Consider the following 20,824-nt stretch of genomic DNA (forward strand, 5'->3'; position numbering starts at 1 on the left):
GAGAGGTTTAACATCAAATTATTTTGTAGTAGCTGCGCTTTGTAGCAACAGAGTGACTCAGCATATTGTAACTGATGCTCACATAGGAAAAACAAGCAAGGATATAAAAATAGAAGAATAAGAATGACAGTGTGTCGGGCCAAGTGTCAAGATGAAGACTAATAGTCTTATGACATTTTAAATCATGTGGAAGGAAGTCAGATTTATTTATTTAACCTTTGATTTCTCTGGATAATTTTTGTTCTATGGGAGTTTTTTGTGTGTGTGTGTGGGTTTTTTAATATATTTTTTTCCCCTTCCAAATAAATGAATACTTTTATTTAGTAAGGACACATTAAATTGACCAGAAGTCTCAATAAAGACATTTCTAATGTTACAAAAAAAACTTTATTTCATCTAAATTCCGTCCTTTTTAGCTTTCTATACATCAAAGAATCCTGAAAGGAAACTGTATTACGGTTTCCACAAAAAGAATAAGAAGCACAACTATTTTCAACATTGATAAGAAATGTTTTTGCCATTTTAGAGAGTTCCCCAGAATGTAATCAACGTAATAAGTGTTGTTTACGTTTAGCATGCATGCGCTGTCTACTGAACATGCTTAACATGCTCCTCCTTGTCCCTCCAGAGACATTTCTTCAGAAACCTAGGATCCATCATAACTTATGCGTTCCTGGGCACGGCCATTTCCTGTTTTGTCATCGGGTAAGTCACTAAGGTTCAAAATATTCCCATTGACCATGAAACATTTTACTTACAGACAGTGGATCAGCCATGACATGCCTCAGAAACCTTTTACAAATTTTACAGATGAAACAGAGCTGTACTATGGAGTGACTACTTTTGATTACGATTTAAGTGAACTAAAAAAAAAAAAAAAAAAAAGGTGACCAGTTACAGCATGTAAATCTATACACTTTCTAACCTAAACTATGAAAAAAAGTTATTTGTGTGCTAACCAATGACATACAAGAGCCAAGTTTAGACACGTAGTGGAATTTATGGCACCAGTAATCAGCCACCATCAGATTCATTTCTTCATTTGCTGTCGTATGAGCTCCACCTTCACGCTTAGTACCTTGAGCACACATTTTGTCCAGCAAGGCAAAAAGGTTTTTCAGAGTTAAATATCAGTGTGTCAGACATGTTGAAAAACTGGTTTAATATCAGCAGGTTAATTTGTCACATTGCACAGTGAAAAGTCAACTTACATTGCATTGTGCATTGTGGGATACAATATTCTAGCAGTGTGTTTTGTTGTATACTCCACATTTTGGAATATGTAGTTGGATACCTGTTTGTTTCATATATACAAGGAACATTTCAGTACCAAGCAAATAGTATGAATAGTATTGTAATGTGCCATTATAAACATAGCTTCCCTTTGAGTTTTGGCCTTACAAGCCTAGTTTTTAAATTATTATTCTTTTTTTTTGTTTAAAACCTCATGTATGGCGTGGTGAAACTGATGCAGGTTTTGGGTCAACTCACTGACAAGTTCTACTACACAGACTGCCTCTTCTTTGGTGCCATAATATCTGCCACAGATCCAGGTACTTCATCTCTCTCTTGCTCCATTTTTGTCTTTGTTCTCTTTTCAGGTAAAATAAACTTGCTGTTAAACGCTGAAATCCTAGCATCTTTTATATGAACTGACTAGTAAGTTGTGCGTTACCATTCAGAATTTCAATACGTTATGTTGCTGATTTATATGTGTGTGTGATTTTTAGTCACAGTGCTTGCGATCTTTAATGAGCTTCATGCTGATGGTGATCTCTATGCACTGCTGTTTGGAGAGAGTGTCATGAACGATGCAGTCGCCATAGTCCTTTCATCGTAAGTCCCAATTTCAAATAGTATCACTTTCTTGTTCCCTTTCTGTTGTTACAAAAAAGGTTAAAATCACGCGTTTCGCTTGCGGCAGTTGGTGGGATTTCCCAGGCTGCCCGCACAAGAGGGGGTGCTGGGGACATTTTCACTGTAATGCTGAATAGTAAAAATTAATGCTGCTGCAACTCCAGTTGTGTTTCAGGATGGCGCTCTGACTCCCCCTTTTGGACACAATGAGCTGAAGCTGATCATTTTTTTTTTTGGGATCGCTTACACAATTTGTCAGTATAGGCAGATTTTCACAGCAAAACTGTGTTGTTTAGACTTTGGTTGGAAAAAAAAAAAGCATGCATATAAAATAATGTGCATTTTCAGGCAATCTGTGTAATCAGATCAGCATAGTGTGTTAATTTAATGATTTGGATTGTTTTGTGGTATGCAGGTCAATTGTGGCGTATCAGCCTTCAGGAGCCAACACACACACATTTGATGCGTCTGCCTTTTTCAAATCGGTGGGCATCTTCTTGGGCATCTTCAGTGGCTCTTTCGCTATGGGTGCCGTCATTGGAGTAGTCACTGCCCTCATATCCTTTTGCATGTTGTCATTAAATCAGTCTAACTATATTTCTGTTTATGCAAATAAGTTGTGTTGATGCCCTTTTGGCTTCATTGTGATGTTGATTTTTTTACCCATGTGCAAAATTAGTAACACTGTAGAATTATCCTCTAAACAGTGACTGATTTCTGTACCTAGTAAATACAGTTTGTACATACATTGTATATTCATTCAAAAGTCAGTAAGAAAAAAAAATAGTTTTTTTTTAAATCAAAAGTCACAGTAAGAGTATTTTTAAACTTACAAAAATCTAATTTCAAAATCTACAAAAAATATATAAAAATCAATTTCAAATAACTGCTGTTATTTACCTTTCTATTTATCAAAAATGTTGAAAAAATGCATCACTACTTCCACAAAAATAGGAAGCAGCACAACTGTTTTCGATTTTGATAATATTTTTTGAGAACTAACTCAGCATATTTGAATGATTTCTGAAGAATCATGTAACACCCAATACAACAGAGAAATGGCTGTTGAAAATTCAAAAGAAAACCGCTATTTTAAATTAATAATTTTTCACAATATTACTGTTACTGTCAAATAAAGCAAGCCTTGATGAGTAAAAGAGACCCCCCCCCCCCCCCAAAAAAAAAAAAACTTTTGCGTGGTAGTGAACATCTTTAGTAGTTTTAATCTTTGTTTGATTAGCTATCTGATTATTTAATCAGTTATGTGGTTTAATTTCTTAACTTTATCCACGTGACAAAATTCACCAAGCTGCACTGTTTCCCTCTGCTGGAGACAGCTCTGTTCTTTCTCATGTCTTGGAGTACTTTTCTACTGGCTGAAGCTTGTGGATTCACAGGTGGGTGTTTTGTGTGGGTTGGTAATGAAAGCATAGTGGGTAATCTGCTGGGTAACCCAGAGGTCAAACTATAATATAATAAAGTATAATATGAAGCTGCAGCTACTTCCCCTCTAGAAACAGCACAGCATTTCCTGCTATAGTTAAATATCAGCTGCAATAATAGTATCATTTTCTGGTGTTTAGAAAGTCATGTGCTTTATAAGCATGACAAAAATTTTACATTCATGTTCATGCCAAATCCTTTGCACACAAATATGCAAATAAAATTCAAAAATGTAAAACTTCCTCCATATTGCTGTCCCTTGGGAGTCCATGTTGCTGAATGATAACATCCTTGATGTGTAAATGTGTTCATTCATTTGCACTTATCATCTGGTTGTTTCATTAGTACTGAAATTGCATCCCATCCCCCACATGAAAGAAAAAAAGCACACGTGATGCTGATATCCTTTACTATTTTAGGTGTTGTCGCTGTGCTGTTTTGTGGAATCACACAGGCCCATTATACCTACAACAATCTCTCCGAGGAATCAACCAAACGCACTAAACAGGTAAAATATTTGAACTTTTTTTCAAGTAAAATATATTAACCGTTGACTTTTAGATGCTTTCAGAGCAGCTGGTACAAAACCAGAGGGAAATGATCTGTGACGAAGTTGACAAAGTAAAGAATGTAGAAAAAAGCAACAAGGACTTTTTTGGGGGGATGGCAGACCTGCATATTCTACTTCAAAAGATGCTTTGATGCAGGCGGGCCACAAGTCGAGGGATAGTGCTAAATGAATTCCCAGCACCCCTGTGGTGTCGTCAGAGCAGTGCAATGTGTGATGAAGTGAAGTGGGGTGCATACAGTAATTATGACACCCCTGTGGCACTGGATTTCTGTCCAGGGGGCTGGACTCGCTATTATCAAAGCTTCTGTCTATAGAGAGAAGGGTTAGAAGTTATAGTCACAGGAATTGAAGATATTGGTCTCAGCTTTAGAGCTAACATACATTACAAAAGTCATTGTAGAGTATACAGAAGTGGAGCATGGATTTCTAGTACACTTAATTTTGAAAACGTGTAATTTTGCTTTTGTGAATGTGGTTTCAACTGTTTTGTTGACCAAATGTGCTGATGTCACAATTTCATGTGTGGTGTGTTTCTTTGCTGTTGCAGTTGTTTGAGGTGCTGCACTTCCTAGCAGAGAACTTCATCTTCTCGTACATGGGCCTGGCACTCTTCACCTTTCAGAATCACGTCTTCAGCCCCATTTTCATATTTGGAGCCTTTGTATCCTTGTCTTTCAGTTGAAATGAAAGTTTCACATTGCAGCTTCGACATGAGGAGGTGGTAATGTGCATTAACCCCTAGCATTTACCTCGGTCAGATAGTAAGAGTTCATTTTAAATGCTCAAAAACATGAAAAAGTTCATGGCTGTTTTATCATCTTGATTTATGTGATTTACAAATGACAAAAAAAAATATATATATATATAATAATTATGACCACTAGGAGGCGTTATGTATAGGTTTTATAGGAATAGCAAGTTTGTTGTATTGTTTTAGGTTCTGACAGTCTTTCAGAAAGGACAAAAAGACCATAAAAGTCATCAGTTTGACTTGTGTGCAATATTACAAGTTTTGTGAAAACCATACAATACTGTTCTTGTTTTTAAAATGGCAAATTCTAATGTAATTTTACATTACGTTATCTGTGAGTTGAAACTTTTAACCATAATTTTTTAAGCAGCATAATCTACAATAACGTTCTAATGTTTGAAGTCAGTAAGATTTTTTTTTCAAACAGTAATTTTGTGAAATATTATAACAATTTAAAATAACTGTTTTTTATTTTAATATATTTTAAAATGTGTTCATATGATGACTATATGGAGCTATTACTCCAGTCTTCAGTGTCAGATGATCCTCTAGAAATTATAGAAGCTCAAGAAACTCTCCATATCATTATCAATGTTGAAAACAGCTGTGCTGCTTAATATTTTTGAGGAAAGTATTTTTCCTCAGGATTCATTGAATTATAAGTTCAAAAGAACAGTGTTAAGGTGAAATGGAAAACTTTAGTAACCATGTAAGAGTCTTTACTGTCACTTGATTAAAATGTTAATGCATCTTGCCAAATGTTAATGCAAACAGTTTTGAACAGTAGTGTAGGTCTAAATTTCTATCAACTTAATATGTCATATGTGAGAAGATTTTTCTTTAACATTTTGACTACTAGATAGCCATCTTTATCGGCCGGGCCTTGAACATCTATCCTTTGTCTTTCCTGATTAACCTGGGCCGAAGACACAAAATCAGGGGAAACTTTCAGCACATGATGATGTTTGCAGGTTACTTCCTCTTCTCTGATGCTTGGTATTATATGCTATATATTACCAATTAATAAATACAATGAAGTAGAATATAAATCAGTGCAATCAGTTTTGTAGCGTCCTTTAGTGTCAGACTCTTTGATTTGAACTCTCTGTAGATTTCAGCAGCCTGTTGAAGCTTATCGAGATCTAAATTAAGAGTGAAATGAGGCATCAGAATCAGAACATCTCTAATAACAGCTCTTGATGTGGAGCAGCTCCCTCCAGACCAGCAACACCACCCAGCTGAAAGGGCAGCAAAGTGCAGAGCACTTATTAAAACACAACTGATTCGAGTTTGATGGCTGTTTGCCTGCTTAAGTGCACTTCCATTCTATTTGTAGCAGGGCTGTCATTCTTACTATAATCTATTGTGACTGCTGTGTGTGTGTTTGTGCTCTGCAGGGCTGCGAGGGGCAATGGCATTCGCTCTGGCTATCCGTGACACCGCCACATACGCGCGACAGATGATGTTCACCACGACCCTGCTCATTGTGTTCTTCACAGTTTGGGTGTTTGGAGGAGGCACCACGCCAATGCTGTCCTGGCTACATATCAGGTCAGAGTTCAAGAGACTTAATCGGTGCCCAATCTGACCCATTTTTAAGAGTGAGAGGGATTTTGGAACATTTTTCAAACACAGGAAGTTCTAAGAATTTGTTTGCAGGAACATTTAAGAATTACAGTTTTTCATTGTAAATTATACGATTATTTGTTATTTTTGCAAAATGCAAGATTAGATCTAATACAATTTCTCAACATATGTAGTAAGGGAACTACCTTTAACCAGTTAACCGGTTTTTATGTGTAGCATTTTTTTTTTTTTGGTTTGAATGTTAGATGGACTTGGTTAACTTTGAGAAAAGACTTACACAGTCTGTCCAGCAGATGGCAGAAAAGTTCACCATAAACATGTTATTCATTTTATTAATCAAACAGATTTTGACAAATAAGGTCGCATTTGATTTTCCTCAGTAAGACCGCTTATTACCATCTTGTGGCATCATAGAGGGTTTGAAAGCCATTTTAGACGGTGGCTGTTTTCACACGTTGTTTGTTTGTCAACTGTGCGTTCTTCCCTTTTGGTTTGTTCTGAGGTGAAATGTTCTCAGAAAACGAACCACTCAAAAGCAGATGGGAAAGGAGCTGGGGTTGTTTATGTCTCCAAGAGCCAGTGTTTGTCTGGCCGTCCTCAGCAGGGGCTGGCTGATACGGCCCCATTAATAAGTGCTGCTAGTTTGTCAGAATAAAGAGGATTATTGAGGACCAATGCTGATGGCAGCTGTTGTAGAATGAGATTGAGAAGCTCAGGTTATTATCTGCAAAACTGCTGTGCACTCAATGAGTCGCAGATATGTGTAGGGTGACCACAACGGGGTGAATAAAACGAGGGCAAGAATCTAAGCAGTGTTAACAACAGTATTTCTGTAAATGAGCTGCTTTTTTCCGATAATGCCAACAAATCAGGGCGATATGGGTTTAAATTTTTTTCAATCACCAACTAAATGACTTTGAGAGCTAATGACTGGCCTTATGAAGGCTGACTGGAATTAAGACCGGATACAAGTAAGAATAGATTGCGTTCATAACTGTGATTGTCTTTAGTCTCCTGCTGCTACATAACACCCTTAAAGAAGGCTTTTGTATGCATCATGATCACAATGTACTAAAACGTTTTTTTTTTTTGCATGTGCACTGAATGCTGTGCAACCATAAAGATAACAGGTCAAATGCATGAGGAAGTTTTCATAGTGCGATTTCTTTAAATAGATATTTCTGCCTAATATTTAAATCATTTACACACCTTCATGCTACCAGAACATGATTGAATGGTTGTTGTTTTTTTTTTTTTTGCATTGCAACCAGTGTTGTAATTGTTAACTAAAACTATAAAGAATCACAGCATTTTTCAATGTGTTGCTTTTCACATCACAGAAGAACAATGAGCAAAGTCATAATGTAACATCAAAAAAGAAAAGGTAACTATCAGAGCTGTGCATTACTGGCCTTGAATAAACTCTTACTTTTAATGTAAATTGCAGTCAGACTTAAAAGATTCACTGATGTTTTGTGAATGAGAGAAAATTTTCATATACTAACAGTGAATATATATATATACCACAGCATGTAACTGCACATGCAACATATGCAAAGCTGAGTTTTAAGAGTTTCTGCAGTGCAAAAATGTAATGGATGCTAATATTGATCCTTTCCTGTTTCTTTCTGAAGCAAATGTATGTTGTTGCTTCATGTTAATTGACAATACAACACAACTGAACATTTTTACAAAGCGACAGTACAAAGGATCAAATCATCTTCACTTAGTGTAAGAGCATGGCAACTTTAGTTTCATGAATTTTGCATGTAGGACAATAGTAAGACAATTAAAAACAGGCGGATTAAAGAGACATTTTGGGTTCTGCACAGCAAGAGTAACAATCCTTTGGTCACATGGTGCATTAGTGTATTAACATTAGTGATTTTTCTGCCAGCTGTGTTTCCTGAGCATTTAGGGATTCCACCGCTGGCCTTTTGTTGTTCTACTTTTCAACTGAAATTGATGGAGGTTATTCTCTCTCATTCTCCAAAGGGTTTCCATTTCCATAAATGCACTACAGTTGACCCCTAGACTGGCTCACGCTACAATTTTCCATGTTGAGTGAGGGCTGCTCTCCAATACTCACATGTACACACTATTCTTAACTCGACTGTGGTTGTCTCCTGCTTTGGGCAACTGCAGACTAATCAATGTGCAATTAAAATAAGCAATCAGATAACTCGTTGAAAACAAAATGTGCAAAGCTACTGTACTTAAGCGTGGATGAAAGAATAGGCTCACGGTTAGCTCAAAGAAACAGATGGGGTGTCACTGCTTGTATTCAAGCTGACCAGGTCACCTGAAATTTAAGAGAAGCTTTTCGCATAGCTCCCTTTTAAAACTGGAATCGATGGTGTACTTTAGGCATTTGTCAATGTAGTGTCTGAGTGCTGGGGAAAAAAAAAACACATCAGAATGTAAAGCATGGCTACTTTCACATCCACATTTAATGATGTTTTTCATGAAGGTATTCATGTGACCTTTTTATTACTTTACTATTGATTTATTTTAATATTTAAATTTTAATTATTTATTGTTTAATTTATTTTGAATTAATTTTCATTTTAATTTATTTTTAGTATTTAATTTTTTATTAGTTTAATTAAAAATTTTTTTTTATAAAAAAAATTAATTTATTGTTATTCTTATTTTAATAAACTGTTGTAAAAAAAAAAAAGCTTATATACAGTTTTGAATGGGCTGACAGTGGTTGGAGGCTGTCTGTTGCTCAAGACCTAAGCCAGACGATTCTCTTGGACATTGGTTTTGACTTTTTTTCCTCTGTGCTGGTCAGTTCTGCCTTTTCTAGAACAGTCCTGGGAGGTTCCACTTACTCTATAAACATTGAGCTCAGCGCACAGAGAGCCAATTCAGAGCAGCAATGTGAAGCCCCAAACATACTTTATGTATCAGAAAGAAAATGTCTGTTTTTGGAGCATTTAACCATTATATCACTCATTTTTAAATTAATTCCCTCATTTAATTTGTTTATTTTTTATGTTTTCATATGTAGTTATGTACCAAGAAACACAAATACCAGTAAATATACACAAAGACCTGTCTTTGCAGTCAGAGAAATCTCAGAGTTTGAAGTCTTTTCTCAGTAGAAGCTATTAGGATGTTTGATGTTTTCAGGGCTGGTCTCAAGAGTTCTGTGTTGTGCTCAGGGTTGGAGAGACATCTGCTGCAGAGAAGGAGAGGCTGCGTAGACTGTGGAATTACGTCAGGTGATGATGGACTTTGAACTCTTGTACAGGTGGTGGTGACCTTTTGACTTCACCTGGTAAAATGCACATGAGAAGCAGTCGTTTGCGTTGGTGTTTGACACTGTAATGTCTGGGCTTCTGCTTTAATCAAGCACATATCTCTATTGTACACCTATTTCTACAGTAGTATTCCTGCGAAATCTTTTCTGCTCCTGTTCCTATCCTGTTTTATTTTACAGTGATGTATAGAAATGAAAATTCCTGTCTGAAATCAACAATTTTGGACACTGGGCTAAAAATATCTATGCAAGTATCTAAAGAAGTTATTTTTATTAGAATTTTTTTTGGTGGGGGTTACAGATGGTACAAATGTATATTTTCTATTTGTAGCTTTTGTTTTTTTTTTCTTCACGAGTATTTCCACACACAAAGGGTTTATACACTATTTATTTTTCTTTTTAGGCCTGAAAACAAAAATGTTGGCTGGAATTTCAATGCACACATTCTAGTCTAATCTAATTTAATCTAATCTAATATATTTTCTGCTTTATTATTTTCATTTCATTTCTAATCCTTCACTGCTGCTATCTATTGTACTCTTGCAAAAATCTTCTTCTCTTTTTCTACTCAGTATAAATCAATACAGCACCCCTTTATAAGCAGTTAACTTCCTTTGCACACTCAAATGTTTGTTCTCAGTGGCTAGTCTCCATGACGTGCCAGTCCATTTCTTCCAGGGCTGTATCTAAAACTGGTGGGAGTCACTTTGAAAGAATGTGTGTGTGCTGTCGCTACTGTTTTCACATTGAGGTGCTAAAGGAAATCTGTACACAAAGCTCACTGGCAAAGACTCAACATCCTCCTGGCTTAAAGACTGCAGATGAGTAATACCAAGCCATCAAAAGAAAGATTAGTCTTTCGAAATGAATAAGCTTCCTCTTATACCTGCATTCAAAACAAGCTGCTGCCCTTGGCTTGCTTGGCTTCAGTACATTAGCAGCCGCACACACAGACTGACAGCGAGAGCTGCTCTGTCCGTCTTGCAGGAAGGAAATGTTCGGTATCCACCGCGCTTATTTGCATACTGTGCAGACTGGTTAGGAGCAGAGCATGTGAGCGAAGCGGAGCGGTGTGACTGCTACGTTTTCCGCTCTATGGACGTGCGCTCCGCCCAAGCAAGCACTCCGTTAATATTCCGCTCGCCCTCGCTGTAAACCAATTCCCGCTCAGATCCCGCTCCGACATAAAATTTCTCTAGTAGGCCTAATTGTTTACTGTTTGTACCGAAATTCTTGGATAATTGTCTAAAATGTTTCAGAGCGAAATTCTTACATTCTTCTTAATTTTATTAATAGTACTGTATTAATTAAAAATTATTAAATATATGAATCTAACCTTAGCAAACCTACCTAAAATAAAAAAACTAAAAAAGTGTATTTGATTTTCATTAAATTTATTTCCGTGAAAATAGCTGCCGTTGTTGTGCAATAGAACATTCAAAACAGGCTCATTAAAACACAAACGCACACACACACAAGATGAAATACCTACATTCTGTAGGTCTACCTATTGGTTCGGGTCAGTTTTAAATTTTTTTAAATAATATTTTAATAGGCCTAAGTGGTGCAGGCTAATAGGCCTATCTTCTGTACTCTGTAGTTCTGTATTTAGGCCTATATACAGCTGTGTGTTAGTTTAGGTCTACAGTTTGACTGAGATTATTCAATAACTACGGAGCACTGTAAAACCTAACAGTGAAATTCGCTAAATGAAAGAAGTCCATCTAACTCCAAAAAAAAGTTAAAAGCTAATTCAACTCAATAAACATTTGTGATGTGAACTCAAAAGCTAATTAGCTTAAGGAGAACTCAATTTAATAAGTTACTATAAATTATTTTAAAATATTATTACCATACAGTCTATGATTATTACGTCTAAATGGCGGACCACAAAATAATTAAAAGAAAAATGGGCTTAATTATTTATTTCTAACATTGTTTTTCGAGAGGTCACGTTTTTATAACATAGGGCTGTATGTTATTATGCTTCATATCTTTCATAACTAATTAAAATAGCCTAACTAAATGGTAATATATTATCTTTCATAACTAATTAAATAATATAATAAATACATAAATGTAGTTCATGTTAAGCATAGATTAATCCTATTAAAGTAATCAAGTAATTTAATACTTAATTTGTGGCTATAATGTAGGCTAGTCCTAGCATAAAAGAGAATAGCCTATTCTAAATTCGTGACCCTTGCCCCTTACAACCTACAAAAGATAAAATCAAACCACATCCTAACTCTTTAATCATTAAATATAACAAGCAAACATCACACCTCACCACTTCACCACATTTGTGTAGCACATCCTTGTGCTTTCTGGCAAATTTCCACTTCAGATTCCAATATGAATCTTTACTAACTTTAACAGTCTCCCCGCACTCCCTCTCAGTTTCTTCTCCCTGCTCATTCTCAACTTTGATTTTTACTTTACATTTATGTATAAGGCTTGCAACTTCATTGAAACAATATTTGAACTCCATAACTGCTCTGCTATTCTCGACCTCTACAGATTCTCGATCTCGAACAAGCAAATCACCAAAGCACAATCACTGGTTAAGAGAGACCCACTTAGCATATTGAGCGAGCGGAGTGGGATCTTCAGAAAGGCACTCTGCACTCTTAAGGAAATATTACCACTTCGCTCCCCGCTCCACTCACATGCACTGGTTAGGAGTGACCCTTCGTACTCTTCCTCAATTTTTGCTTTGTTTTTTTTTTTTCATAACTGGCTCCTCTGACCTCCGTGTGACCCTTTAATGTAGCCCACCCTCCAGCTGCAGTAGCCTAATGTTTGTATTATTTAACTCCAAGATATTCTTCGATTTCCTTGTATTTCATTTCCTGTTTTGTTTTGTCTCCTGCTGTTCTTCCTCCGAGACCCTCCATTTTATTCCTTTCCAACTCGCAAGTCTTTAGCACAAATAGATAAATAAATACAGATTTTTAGCTTCATACATTCCTTCAACAAAGTTCAAGCTTCTTTTTTCCACACTGTTTCCCATTTCCCAGTGTAACTTGTAAGCAAATCTTTCTATAAACCACTGGGGAGGAAAACTCTCTTTTTGTTTTACAGACAGTTCTCCTCTAGACGTGATAGAAACAACAGCAGCTTGTAATGACAACCGGTCTGTCACCCAGAAATGAAACACTGGTATTGGCAGAAGTATGTTAACCTATTTTTCACCCACGTTTTGGGAGACAAATATTCCTTGCTGACTATAAAAAGATAAGATGTTCAGTAAAGTTTTAATTGCTTGTCATTGCAAAGACAGATAATAAGTCAGCTCTCTCTGTTTTCATTGGCTCTTGTTCACATGGGCGGCACTAGAGGCTCAAAACACCTGAGCATCTGCTAACCCTCAAGCTCTGTCTGACTTCACAATGAAGTCTCTGTTGATCCTTGGGGTTCAAAAGCCAGTGGCTGCTTCATATCCACTGTTTTAATTGAGAGGGAGAATGAAAGACGGGCCATAGGATCAAATGATCATCAAATGTACTTAAAGGCCAGAGTGAAAGTTCACCTAGTGTATCACTTATCTCAGCAAAGTCTCAAAGGTCTAAAGGTCTGCTGCATTCTCCTCGTATTTTAGCCAGTCAAGTGAATGGGAGAACATGTCTGGCTCTCCACACAAGTTTGGTACACTTTGCATTTGTTTATTCTGGCCAAGAACTGTTCACTTAAACAGGAAAAGACTGTTTTGACGTAAAGCAAACAGGGATGATCTGATATAAAACAAATAAAAAGTATACCAAAAAACAAAAATAAAATCATCACATACTCCCCCTCATGCTGTTCCAAACCCCAAGACCTTTGTTCATTTTCAGAACACAAATTAAAGGGATACTTCACCCCAAAATGAAAATTTTGTCATTAACTTACCCCCATGTCGTTCCAAACCCGTAAAAGCTTCATTTGTGTTTGGGAACACAATTTAAGATATTTTGGATGAAAATCGGAAGGCTTGTGACTGTCCCATTAACTACCAAGTAAGTTACACTGTCAAGGTCCAGAAAAGTATGAAAAGCATCGTCAGAATAGTCCATCTGCCATCAGTGGTTCAACTGTAACTATATGAAGCAACGAGATTACTTTTTGTATGCATAGAAAACAAAAATAACGTTTTCTACGTGTATTTACACTTTGATTTGACTGTAAACAGCGCATCTGTGCAGTGCGGCTGGCACAGAAAGAGCCTAAGCTGCTTGCGTTCAGCAGATGTTCTCCAAAATGGTGATACGTTGATGCGGAGAGATACAGAGGAGACAAACTGTTAAATAAAGTTATTTTTGTTTTCTTTGCGTAAGAATTTTCATTTTGGGGTGGGGTATTTTTGACGAAATCCGAGAGCTTTCTGACCTGACATTGACTGCAAAGCAACTGATTTTATTTGAGTTTAGTTAAAAATAACACTAAATAACACCAAAATGGTCAATCTTTTATACTACATTTGACTTAAAGGGATACTCCACCCAAAATGAAAATTTTGTCATTAATCACTTACCCCCATGTCGTTCCAAACCCGTAAAAGCTTCGTTCGTCTTCGGAACACAATTCAAGATATTTTGGATGATCACCATATGCTGCGTATCATCCGTGCCACAAGGATGCGCATCCTTGTGGTGCGGATAATACAGAAGAGCATATGCAGCATACGATGATATGGAGAGACACAGAGGAGACTGTTGATAAAGGAAATGTTGAATAAAGTTGTTATTTTTGTTTTCTTCACTTACAAAAAGTGTTCCCATCGCTTCATATAACCCAGATTGCATGTCTGATGGCAAATGGAGTATTCTGACGACTACTTTCATACCTTTTCTGGACCTTGACACTGTTATTTACTTGGCAGTCTATGGGACAGTCAATGGCCTCCCGGTGTTCATCCAAAATATGTTAAATTGTGTTCCGAAGACGAACGAAGCTTTTACAGGTTTGGAACGACATGGGGTAAGTGATTAATGACAAAATTTTCATTTTGGGGTGGAGTATCCCTTTAAAAGTGTAAGTAAAAGTAACATCAGTCATAAAGTGCATTTAAACTTATTATGTATTCTGTATTATGTACATTCTTGCCATGTATTTAATAAATCAAATATAGTTTCGATATTTTGTTCATCCTTTGTTCATTTTGTTTTTACATGCTCTTTTTTGGTTGTTTTATTTAAATTAGATAATGTCAAAAACTAGACATTTAAGCCTGTGAATAGCTGTAGAAGACAAATGAGTGGAATTGCCTGTAGACTTGTGATTTTATTTCTGTAACTTCTTCTCAGTGGAAACCTTGCCTTGCTGCAGTAGGCATGTTGTGTGAAATGAGATTTTGTCATTATCAGTATAGCTCTGCTTGAGTCCATTTCGCCTGCTTATCTTTTCTTTGTGCTGCTGGATTTGTGGGCTTTGCTAAAAGGTTGTGGTATATTTGGCTGCATATGCACTACGGGTTAAAAGCTCATGTCACAGATGCACACAGGCAGACTGATGTGCAGTTTCTCTTTCTTTCAGAGTTGGAGTGGACCCTGATCAAGATCTTCAGCCATGTGGGGACAGCTTCCAGGTCCTTCAGGGAGTAAGTCTCGATATGTTTCTGTCCTCTTGCCAATGAAGCTTTTACAAAGTATTTTATTTTTGCTATAGAAATGAGTGATGCTTCAAACTGTACAACAAAGGAAACGTGTGCTAGTACTTTTTTAAGCTATCAGTCTTCTAATGTTCTCTAGACATGCATTAGAAGAAGAATTTTGCAATGCCTTAGAAACCATGTATAAACCATCAGCAACATTTCTATCATAAAATGTGAAGCTCATGTTCTGAATTGCTGCCACATCATCCTGTTCCTTTCGCACTTAAGACCTCATTTGTAGCTACCAAAAACCACACACAAATTCATTCTTCCTGTTTCTGGCCTCTCAAAAAAGGTGCACACTTGCCTAAGTGTCATTTGTGGAGTGATCTGTCTTAAGATAAAACCAACCCCTTCAAAAGTGGCCATTTAAACAGCCTTGACACCTCTTAGGCCATATCCACAAGAAAAAATTTTCCTTTACTCATTTTAAAAAAAAATCTCTGTCAACATGAAAACACAAATGCAGCACAAATGAAGCACTGTCAAGAGCATGCCAAGCCAACAGGTGGTGATATAATCTCAACCGTTAAAGCTATGTTGGCCAATCAGAAGCCTGAAAAAGTTTCCAGTTGGTGGAGATAACAGTGCTGGCTCTGACGTCACAAGCCAAAACCGCCGGTTTCACTGTCAACACCAGTGCTTCTCAAACCTGGAGGCCCCCCTGCCCTGCACTTTTTGTCTCCCTTATCTAACACACCTGATTCCACTCATCAGCTCATTAGTAGAGACTGCTAGAACTAAATTGGGTGTGTCTGATTAGGGAGACATACAAAATGTGCAGGGCAGGGGGTCCTCCAGGACAGGTTTGGGAAGCACTTGTCTACACGATAACACTGTAACCGGAGTGTGTGTGGACAGGGCCTTAGCTGTTGGCATGTTGTGTTTGAAACCCGTGGGTGTGTTTTTGAAGAAGTACGAATACAATGCACCAATACTAGTGGTTAAACGGATCATAGTTGATCTGTGATCCGTACAGACCAAGCCCCATGGTTGCAAAATTTAACCATAATAGAGTAACATTATAAGTTTATCATTTGTTCGTATTGTTCTTACACAAGCAAGCGAATTTTAAACAATTCCAGAGAGAATAGGTGAAAGGAAACTCGATTCTTTACTCGCACGCTGTTCTCTACGCGCATTTCAGATGGCGCACGAACACTGATCTGAATCATCTTCTGAATCCTATGAACAGACACATAACATAAAATTATGACAAAATACCCATCTCAACAATCATTCAGGTAAACGCAGTCAGTTATGTCTCAAGTGAATGAAAACAACTGAGAAAGAAATCGGATGTGATGTGCATCATTATATCGGATCCATGCATCAGGTCTTAAAGGGCCAGCGGCCTATAAATACTGCTGCTGTCATTAATGATCAACAAAACAGCTGTGATAAAAATCTATATTTAATTTATACAGTGAGCACTCTGCAGTGTTACTTTCCCTAATTATTACATTTCTGTATTTGAATACTACCAACCTTATTTTATTAGTAACATATTCTGTTGTATTTATCTGTGCTAGTGATTTGTCAATTTGTTCTTATTTTTACTGGCTGTTCTCTTGTCTCTTTAATCATGTTTAAACTTTCTTAGTTAATCTAGTAGTATTTGCTGTGGTATCAAAGACGTACTTTGCTTTAAGTAATAAATGGAAAGCAAGCTAAATTGAAATATTTTTCTTTTCTTGCTGGTCCGAAAAATGATCCGATCTGTGGGTCAAAAACCGTAATGTGATCCGAACCTGGAGATTTATGATCCGTTGAACCACTAACCAACACAGAGATACCGCAGAAGAAAAGATAACGCAGAATTCATGCACTGTTGATATGAGCACTAAGGTCTTCAAAGTACTGGTACTTTGGTACAAAGTTGATGCAGAAATAATAAAGATGTTGATGAGTGCTTGTGCTTACGACTGACCATCAGTGGTCAAACGCATTTCTTGGTAAACACAGTTGGTTTATAGATTCATGAAATAAAAAACTGGACCAGATTCACAAAAGTCTTCCTAAAGGGATAGCTCACCCAAAATGTAAAAATCAGTCATCATTTGCTCACCATTGAGTTGTTCCAAACCTGTACAAGTTTCTTTCCACATAGGTAGCCATTGACTTTCATAGGATTTTTTTTTTCTCCATACTATGGAAGTCATTGGCTACCAGCAACTGTTTGGTTACCAACATTCTTCAAAATATCTTCTTTTGTGTTCATCAGAAGAAAGAAATTCATAAAAGTTCAGAACAACATAAGGGTGAGTAAACAGTGACAAAATGTTCATTTTTGGGTGAACTACCCCTTTAAGAATACAATAAACTCAGGAGAGAGGACCTTTTAATTTCCTCTGTACATTATTACTCAACATTACTGTCAGATAGTAAATTGTTGAACAGCCATTAGTGTGTTTCTGGGAAGTCTTTATTACCTGAAGAGAACATGCTTAGAGGGGATCCGCCTAGTCTCTTAAATGCCTTTCTGTCTCTCTCTCTCTCTCGCTCTCTCTTAGTGTTTCCATCTGGAACACAAGCGTCTGATAGAGTTACAAGTGTACTAGATTAAAAAAGTAAAACATGGTAGAAGCAATATATAGTCTATGTAACTTGAAATGCTTTATGTTTGAAACAACCCAGTAAATTAAACATAGTGCCCTTTAGAAAGTAAAACTGTAACTTTCAGAGGTTGTTTACAATGATAAAAAAATTAAAATACATTACCCTAAGAGGACTACAGTATACTGCATATATGCACACTATGCAATATATATCTATTCTAAGTTAGAAAATTATTTAGAAGAATTTTATTTGTAGGAAATTTATTTATGTTTCAAATCCAGACACTTAATTGTTAAAATTAAAATCTGTGCATGCAGTTAATAAAAATAGATAATATTAATCAAAAAACAATGTTGTTGAAGAACTTTTATGAAAATAGATTTGTCTTTATTATTTCAATCCATTGTTTTAATTTAATTAGTAAATATTTATGTTAATATTGTATTTATTTTTTATCATGTAGTGTAATTAATTATTGCCTTCATATCAAAATTGTGAAAATATACTGAATTTTTTGGTATAATGACAACCCTATATCACATGTTTACAGCTTAACTTTGGTTAAAGTACACTTTTTGTCTGTGTCACACATCTTAATTTATAAACAGTGGTCTGCACTATAGTATTAATGCTAAAGGTATATAGCCAGCTTAGAGTAGGTTGCAGTATAGTGTTACTGTGAGCTTGTTTGTGATGCCATTAATCTGTAATCTCTTTAAGTGCATTGAAGCTGAACTCGTGAGATTAGATAAACTGGGATAAATGTACTGGCAAGAGGTTTTTCCTACATGTACAAAGTCAGTGGATAAATATGGATGAATATTGAGTGTGTGTACTGTTATTTATGATAAACTGTCAAGTATCAGGTTCTGTTCCACCCATTCAAAAGTTTGCAGACCATTTCTCCATATGGCCTGGTATTTATGTGGCCAGTAGTGGATTAACGTTTGATGACACTGAAGGTGCAAAAAGTACACATTTTGTAATATAATATATTACAAGATAATATACTGTATTTACATTACAAAAATTACACAGTGCATTTTTAGCCTATTACCAAAAAGGCAGACTTTTGACATTTTAAAGTTTCAGGTTTGACATTCAGTCATGAACATAAAACAAAATATTGACTTCTAAAGTCATTTTTTTAAAATCTGTTCAATTATTTACTTAACTTGCCACAATAATGAATTGTGCTTTGAATTATCTTAATGATTTAATATTTGCTAAAGCTAAAGTATATATAACATGTATATGTAAGTTTGCATAACCCTACCGTAGATTAAACAAATCACACTTACTTCCTCTTCCTCTCCGCAGGATGGAACCCAGTCAGAAGGACAAAGCAAGACCAAGCAAGAGAGCGCCTGGCTTTTTAGACTTTGGTATACTTTTGACCACAAGTATCCTTTTCAGCATGCCATTCACAACAACACACACTTGCACGCTTTTGTGGTCTTGTCATTAGGAACTCAAGCACGGTTGAGCATTACTTCTCTTTCACAGTTGCTCTTCCGTGAGCCTACTCTTCCAGTGAGATTACTTTGGCTCCATGCAAATGACCAGGAAAAAACATCTGCTCCCACACCACAGACACTGACAAAAGAGAGACACATATTGATGAAACCCGCTAAAGCGGATCTAGATGAATATAAATGTGGAGTGAGAGTGAGGAAAGGATTAATAATTCAGAGATTTCATAGGATAGCTGGTTTTGATCAGTGTTGGAGTTCCTCTGAGGCCTTAACTGAGCCTCTAAACCCCCGAACTGACAAGCCTCACTCTCCTTACGCAACTCCCACTCCAAAAAAAGCTGCAGTCTGAGCTCTGCACCTCAATACGAGCCGCTGGAAATGTCATTACTGACATTCTTTGCACAGAAAGTCAAATGAAATGGCTGCAGTCCATTTTCACAAAGCTTTCGAGTCCTGAATGAAGCTAATCAATGATTCTTGAGCTCTCAGCAGGGCTCATCCACTGCACTTATTTTGTGCTGAGAGGTTTATTGTAGCTGTACCTTTTCACTGAGATGTGGTTCGTGGGTGGTGAGAGGAAGAGAATAGCAAAGAAAGGGGTTTTATTTAGCACACGGATGCTAGAAATAATGTTTAAAGGTGAAAGTGGCACACACACACACATTTTCTCACACACTTCTCAATCCGCTTCCTTCACAGCTGTGTCTAGCCAGCTTCACATGTGGTGACTCATAGGTCCTCAGAGCTTATGTCAGATGTTTATTAGGAATCTTAGCTTACGATTTTCTCTGCACCCACAGCCATGCTTAACAGCTTACAAGTGTGCTACCTAATTGTCACAACAACCTACCCAGCAACATTCGGTTCTTTTGCACAGGCCCTTGGGAGTGAATTAAAATGTGTTTGTGTGCTTTCCAAAAGGCCAGACCATGCTATTGGACATCTTACAGAGATATTTTGCCATCTATACCTCTCTCTAACTCTGTAGGGGACATCCAGTTTAGGTCCCCCTCAGAGATATTACCTGCTTCCAAATCCATTACGGGGTGTTCTTGGTTTCAAGCCATTGGCACTTAACTGCTGCCTTCTCTATTTTTATCCCCGTCTGTCAAAAATAAAAAACCTCAGTATTGCTGCCAAATGCGTACTAGCTGTCCTGCTTAGATCTGTGTGCTGGACTCTGAGTGAACTATTTAAGGGGATGATGATCTGTTTATCCCATGATTATGAGGATGAGACTCAATCATATCAGTTTCGAGATGAGCGCTTGCTGCTGCCATGGTGAATTTTTGGAGCTTCCATTATAAGTAATGCTATTTTTGAATGGTTTGAATTGATTGATTGACTGTTTTGAAATGTTTGACTTGGATGAATGTGGAAGTCTTGCAGTCATTGTTGATTTGTGGCTGTTATGAATTGACTAGTTTAGCCAGAAAAGATTTCATCATTTACTTTACCAGAGGCCTTTGAGACTGTCCAAGCTGCTCTTTTGCATGCATACAGTTAAAGTTAATAGAACTATGAAAGGTAGAGAATTATAAGGTATGATTAGCTAATTTGAGTACTCTACAAGCTACTACTGCGTGACGTTGACTTAACCATACCTGCATGTTTTCAGTTGTTTTTGAAATTGAACGTACATAATGTTGTAAGAACTGTCTATATTATCCACCATATTTCA

At 36.7% G+C, this 20,824-nt stretch overlaps 1 protein-coding gene and 1 long non-coding RNA gene across 4 annotated transcripts in view; one reads left to right on the forward strand and one right to left on the reverse strand.

Annotated features, from left to right (window-relative positions):
• Positions 1 to 20,824, forward strand: part of slc9a7 (solute carrier family 9 member 7) — a 37,995-nt gene that overhangs the window by 8,592 nt on the left and 8,579 nt on the right. For 2 of the 3 annotated variants that reach the window (XM_042726127.1, XM_042726125.1), the window contains exons 4-15: positions 629 to 705; positions 1,441 to 1,553; positions 1,731 to 1,836; positions 2,273 to 2,414; positions 3,149 to 3,254; positions 3,720 to 3,808; positions 4,419 to 4,532; positions 5,482 to 5,593; positions 6,020 to 6,173; positions 9,380 to 9,439; positions 14,992 to 15,055; positions 18,989 to 19,071. In XM_042726127.1, coding sequence (XP_042582061.1) covers positions 629 to 705; positions 1,441 to 1,553; positions 1,731 to 1,836; positions 2,273 to 2,414; positions 3,149 to 3,254; positions 3,720 to 3,808; positions 4,419 to 4,532; positions 5,482 to 5,593; positions 6,020 to 6,173; positions 9,380 to 9,439; positions 14,992 to 15,055; positions 18,989 to 19,071 — 1,220 coding nt within the window. The remainder of the gene's footprint in view (positions 1 to 628; positions 706 to 1,440; positions 1,554 to 1,730; positions 1,837 to 2,272; positions 2,415 to 3,148; positions 3,255 to 3,719; positions 3,809 to 4,418; positions 4,533 to 5,481; positions 5,594 to 6,019; positions 6,174 to 9,379; positions 9,440 to 14,991; positions 15,056 to 18,988; positions 19,072 to 20,824) is intronic. The other variant, XM_042726126.1, reaches the window with a different exon arrangement.
• On the reverse strand, positions 8,863 to 19,080 carry LOC122137685. Its single transcript, XR_006155025.1, has 3 exons — positions 18,970 to 19,080; positions 17,542 to 17,631; positions 8,863 to 9,492 (listed from the first exon to the last, which is right to left on the reverse strand). It is a non-coding gene; the product is annotated as an uncharacterized LOC122137685 (long non-coding RNA).

Source organism: Cyprinus carpio, chromosome B6 (genome assembly GCF_018340385.1).
Source record: "Cyprinus carpio isolate SPL01 chromosome B6, ASM1834038v1, whole genome shotgun sequence".
Taxonomy (NCBI): Eukaryota; Metazoa; Chordata; class Actinopteri; order Cypriniformes; family Cyprinidae; genus Cyprinus; species Cyprinus carpio.